Source organism: Pavona decussata, unplaced genomic scaffold, assembly GCF_977016875.1.
Source record: "Pavona decussata unplaced genomic scaffold, jaPavDecu1.1 SCAFFOLD_69, whole genome shotgun sequence".
NCBI lineage: Eukaryota > Metazoa > Cnidaria > Anthozoa > Scleractinia > Agariciidae > Pavona > Pavona decussata.
In genome coordinates this window covers 883,390-889,559 of record NW_028145488.1, presented here as the reverse complement: position 1 = coordinate 889,559, position 6,170 = coordinate 883,390, and the positions used below count along the sequence as shown (strand labels likewise).

Sequence of the window (6,170 nt, the reverse complement as noted above, 5' to 3'; positions counted from 1 at the left end):
CTTTTTACGGACGAAATTAACGTTAACAAATTTAAGGCCTAAACGAGTGGATGAAGATTTATTGACACAGAAGCTCATATTTAGATAGGATTGACGTATGTCTACATTTGTTTGTTTAGTTAGATGTCTTGCGTGTTCATTATCAACCGCTCTATTCGAGTTAGTGTTATCGCAGATCAGGTTCTAAAACCAAGAGGTACAGCCGAGTGGTTTTAGACCCGATAAAACACGTGCTGCGAGTTTTTTGAACAGCTTCAAAAACATTCCTGGAAAAGCGTGTGTCAAGAGAGTTCATAACAATGATGCTTTTGTGAACGTTGGAAATTAGCATGCGAGAAAAACATTAAACACCGCATACTAAAAAGGAGGAGGTTTTATCGGGTTTTAAAACCACTGCACGTGATGTTTTATAGACCATTCGATAGGTCAATGGGCTTATGAATTTGAGTTTCAATAAATTCTTTGTTCAATTCTGTCGTTTTCTTTTTTTTTTTTTTTATCAGATATCAAACACAGCCGAGTTTTTTTTAAGCGACTTCGAGTTATTTGACTATCTGATGAAACAAACTTTCGAGTGCTTGATATGGTTTTTCAGATGGTAAATAATTCTTAGAGAAATTCAAGGCTAAAGTTGGCAAGATTTTATGGTAATTAGGAACACATATCCAAACCACGGTCACAGTAGGGATTTTCTTTGTTTTATCTTGATGATTTATTAATGAGTTTGAGAATAAAAATGAAAAAATAGCGAACAGGCCATTTTTATGATGGCGTCATTTTACTACAATTACCAGAATTCATTTCGTTTTCCTTTTCGAATTCAAATTTTTTAATTCCAGTGGACAGCAAAGAACAATAACTCTAATTAGCATGAGAAAACAAAAACCAGAAGAATTCTGGTAGTTGTAGTAGAATGACGCCATAGTGAAAACGTCCTATTGGAAAAATAATTTTCTCGGACGAGTACTATCCATCCACGCATTTTTGGTAGATGAACACTATTCAAACTATGGGGTGTTTTTGAAATGAAAATACAAACCAAAATAGCTTCGAAGCGTAATTCTTTCGCAATGAACTTTCGGATTCCCGCTGTTGAAACTGCAGATCGAGTATACCCTAGAAGTTGTTTTTAGCGATTTATCGTTTCATAAAAGTGTGTTTTCCTTTTGAAAATGTGAAATTGAGGGCTTGAAAATTTACGCGATGAGCAGGCGTCCAACATTTTATACAAATTTAATCTTTTATGAGTAGGATCAAAACCGTGGTTGTAGGCCTCCCCTATGACCTACGAATATATGTAAGGACAATGGATTCTGATTGGTCAGTCTTTGCTGAAGAAAATTAGAACAATAGGGGAAAAATGCCATTCTAGGGAAAGCAGGTACTAAATTACGCGAAATTACGGCCGGTTCAGAGCGGCACGGTAAAAAACAGTGAAAACAAATAATAATAATAATAATAATAATAATAATAATAATAATAATAATAATAATAAAATTTCCAAGGGGAACTGTTAAACCGTTGGCACTATTCGAAGAGGGTATATTTATTTTTTAATTGTTCGCCGTTAAATTTCCTTCCACTGAGGTCAACAAGTTGACGAATACACGACGTACAGGATGATAAAAACAACCTTTAGTTCCTCAAGATTGATTAGAATGTTTTAATTACATTTGTTTAGTTTGTTTAGTTTGTTTTGAAGATTTTGAGGTAGATTGAGGATGGAGACCAAGTTAACCATCCGATTTTCAAGTTGGCCTTCATATTGCATAACATTCTCGTCCCCAGAGCCCCAACGTTTTTTTTTAAATTGTTGAACGAGTGGCCCTGGGTCCATCCAAAAATATCTTTTTTTCATTGGCTGTCGAAAACCTGATGCGCTATAAGGTGAAAAATGCTACGCTTCTGCGCATTTGTCTTTACTTCCTAATACTGAGCAGTACTGAGCAATAATAATACTGAGCAAGCGCAATGGTAATTTATCACACTGAGCGTGCGCTACCGGATGTCGTGAAATTCACGACATCCGAACGGCTGTTACCAGGGCCTACGATCCAACCGCTGACCAGAAGATCGTAGGCTCTGGGAACGAGGATGATTGCACAATGATGTCCAAAAATGAAAAAAAAAAACAAAAATGAAAAGATTTAAAATAAAAAGAACTAAGGGAATAAGTTACAATAACTAATAAAGAAGATTATGATATATTGTTGTTACAAGTGTACGATAAAATTACAACAAAAGTAATCTGTTTGCTAATGAATTGGAAGAATAAATAGGAGGTTTTTGGGTGACAAATACTATCCTCCGGGCATTTTCGCCTGATGGACACTGCGCGCTGATAGTATCTTTCAGCGGATGAACACTATCAAGACACGTGATCAAGTTAAACCAATTAAACTTGGAGTTAATTTAGCGGAAAACTATAAAATATGAAAACGCTTTTGTTGGTTCCTTTAGTGGAACGCTTCTCACAAATTTTACGCTTTGGTTTTCTCTTCCTTTGAACGTGCTTTGCTCTAGAGTAACCAAAGGGCCCGCACATAAAGCTATCATCCATCTATCATACAGCAAGGGCATTTCTTGTTTTCCGCTGTCCTTATTAGAGAGGGCCCGTAGTTGAATTTATTTAAAAAAAAACATAGAGGGATTAATAGAGGGAGCAATAAAGAAACAACAACAATGGCAAATTAATCTTACTATCGCTAAACTGCCAAACACTCATGATATATGCACTTCATTTTACATTTATTTGCAGGGTCGAATGGGCGATAAAGGGTCCCCAGGGGTAAAGGGAGATATGGGAGCGAAAGGTGAAAAGGGCGATCAGGGATCGGCTGCACCTTCTTGCAAATGCAACTTACAGGTAAGACAGTATAACCTTTTGTTTTAACTTTGGTTTATGGATGATGCCTCCATTTGCTACTGCGCACGTGTTCTTTTTTTTCGCGCGAGGATTCGTGAAATGCGGAATTCTTGAGGCATTTTTGGTGTACACTCTGTTTTTTTTATAAGAACGTCTGATTTTGGAGCTGAGGCTGAACGTTCTTATATTTTTTTGCGATTTGAGACTGAAAACGTTCTAAAGATGTTCTTAAATTACATGGTATTCACTACATATATTTCAGTAAATCAATGTGGACGTAACCAGGAAACATATCAAAGTGCATTGCCTGCTAAGATATGATATCAAGAGATGTGTGTCACCATTGTTAATGTTATACAAAACATGCCCTAAGTATTTTGGTTAATTTACATTTGTTACCTTGATTTTATATACAGATTAGCAAAGTAAAAACGTTCTTAATCGACTCTCAACCTGAGGAATGTTTTTCAGTAATACGTTCTTAAGATTTTGGTTAATCTCAGCCTCAACGTTCTTATAAAAATGGTTCTTATAAAAAAAAAAAACAGAGTGTATCAGGTGGCGTAACTCACTCACGGCAAGAGGTTAAAGTTCCTGCCACTTTTGGGTTAAAGGAACACTGCGTCTGTCCTTAACCCGAAAACTTCTGGCCACCTTTTGGAAAATCAACTTACATATATAAACTTTTTTATTACCTTCCAAACAGGATCCGAGAAAACCGTCTGCCCACATAGAGGCTGCTAACAAAGGAAATGCGGTTTATCAAAACAACCAAGGTATGTTTCTTTAATGTGGGCTTTAACATCGCAGGGTTCACAGCACCGAGCTTGTAAAGAGTCAACAGGAAGTTTGTGTGAACTCCACTGCATGTAAAATAGGCTTTATACAATACCTGTCATTACCACACGACGTCATTCCCGTTTTTTACTTGAAAACCAGGCCCCAGTTGTTCAATGAGCGGATAACTTTAACGACTGGATAAGTCACTATCCAGCGGAGTAAATGTACTCCAACTAACGCTTTTGGCAAGTTTTCGACACAATCCCATACTTAATTTTGACATATGCTTCTACTCTGTCCGCAAATTATAGGGCTATCGGGAAACTCTTGCACACGTTTTATCTGCCGGATAGCGACCTATCCAGTGGGTACAATTATCCGCTCTTTAAACAACTGGGGCCAGATCTAAAGCAGCTTCAATAAGTCGATATAGAGAAGTAACCTTACAAAGGCAACAGCTAAAACTTAATGGAAGTACTTCTCAGTACCCTTTGTTCAAACTAGGGAAAAAGTACAGCATAGAACTGTCTTGTGGAGCATAATAAATGTCTCCAAACGAACTTCTCAATCATGCTCATTTGAATATGCACAGTCTGGAAAATTAATGCCACCCAAAGGGACTACAGCCTCATTGTTTAGTATTCGGAGTACGTTGAAAAATATTCCAATAAAGGCGTACCACAATGAAAGCAGCACTATTGTGTAAAACAAATGCACATCAATAGAATTAACTCCAGAGTTCGCTTTCTCATATCTATAAACAGGCTGCACGTTTTGGCAAGTTGTCGCTCACCATCATGAAACTTGTTCCATAAGCCGTATTAATTTTGTAACAAGATGGCGCATCCAAGGTGGTCCCCGTTTCCCAAGTTGATATGACGTCCTCACTAACAGTTGTGGTTCTCAAAGTAAACATCTTTGGACGTGTTATTTATCCTCAGTGCCATTGTTGCAGGCTTCATATTTTTGGATTTGTGGTGGGGGAATGATACAAATCCTCATTCCCTGGAGGCCTCCTGGAGGCAGCGTGGTCGAGTGGTTGAGGCGCCGGACTTGAAATCCGGTGGTCCCGGGTTCAAGTCCCGCTCTGACCACTTAATGGAGTTGTTTCTCGGTAGCCCCAAGTTCAACTCCTCGGCCACGCTTGTAAATAGCCAGCTGGTCTGCCTCCTGCCAGTTGGGATTTTTAACTATGTTATTTTCAATTTGTATTATTTCTTTATGAAGTTTAATGCTCGGGCCCACTAGCACTTATGCTATAAACACTGCCGAGGGTAAATAAAGGTTATTTTTTTTATTCCCACCCGACTGGCCACAGACAACAGGGGAAAAACCCGATCTAGATCTAGATATGGTAAAATGTCGCCAACTGTCATCATCTAGGGAATCTTTCGAAAAATCTTTTGTTTGCACTCTTTTATCACCTCTAAAAGTTATGTAGCAGATAACATAAGATATATATATTCATCTGTTAATAGATTAAACCTCCTAAATCACCGTTACCCTAGTGACCGAAATCTACCCACTCTATGGTCGGTTGACGGAGTTTCAGCTATAACAAAAAGTTTGGAAGATCTCAGAATATGCCTAAAAATGCTACAGTTGGTTTCCAATGAAATGCAGATCGCCTTACTATGCTTTTTCTTTTTTTTCCGATATTTTTTCAACTAGTTATAAAAGACTGGTCTACCAGTGCCCCAAATAGCCATATTGACGGCGGAATGACGTACAATGACGGAAAACTGACTGTGCCCATCGCTGGACGGTACTACATCTACGCTCAGTTTTATTACCATGACAGTGGGCGAATTTACATTCGTGTGAACGGCAAGTTCATAACCATGTTACAACCAGCTGTGGGATCAGGAAGTCGACACGGCGCTTTGTATTCAGGAGGGGCATTCAACCTGAACGCCGGTGACGTCATCACGGTGCTGGCTACCAACACTCATGGCACTGTGAGAGGTTACATGGGTGCATTTCACAGTTATTTTGGCGCGTTCTTGATTTGAAGCCATGAAAGTCGTCATCGAAGCAATTTTTTTTCCTCTTTTTTCTTTTGATTTCTTGTTAAGAACTTGAGGAAAAATTCAAGCTGAAATAGAACTGCGATGTTAGTATGATAGACATTAGTTAGTATGAAAAGCAGGTGCATTTGTGTCTATGCTAAATAATGTTAGATAGAACTAATTATAGCTACCAGGAAAATTCTTGTTGTTTTGATTTGTTTATTACTTTTATGGTTTTGTTCCTGCATAAACTCAGTTTAAAACTCGTTTCTAAGTTTCATTTGTAAAGTACGTAATTCTCGATGTGTAATCATTGGCTTGAGACGCAAGTAAACACAAGTTTTAATATTTTACTGTTTCGTGCGGTAGACAGTGATTGTGAGTAATTTTTCAATTTCAATGAAATGCTCTCAAAGTGTTTTTTGTTTTGTTTTTGTGTTTTTTGTTTCGTTTTGTTTTGTTTGTTTTGTTCGTTTGTTTGTTTGTTTGTTTGTTTGGGGGGGGGGGTGTCGCGT

General features: G+C 37.9%; 1 protein-coding gene across 1 annotated transcript; it reads left to right on the top strand.

The window, feature by feature from the left end:
* Positions 1-2,729: 2,729 nt before the first annotated feature.
* On the top strand, positions 2,730-5,921 carry LOC146477679 (uncharacterized). The gene is made up of 3 exons (XM_085113027.1): positions 2,730-2,866; positions 3,573-3,642; positions 5,318-5,921. The coding sequence occupies exons 1-3, from the start codon at positions 2,765-2,767 to the stop codon at positions 5,656-5,658; spliced, it is 513 nt and encodes a 170-aa protein (XP_084969153.1). The 5' UTR covers positions 2,730-2,764; the 3' UTR covers positions 5,659-5,921.
* The last annotated feature ends 249 nt before the right edge of the window (positions 5,922-6,170 follow it).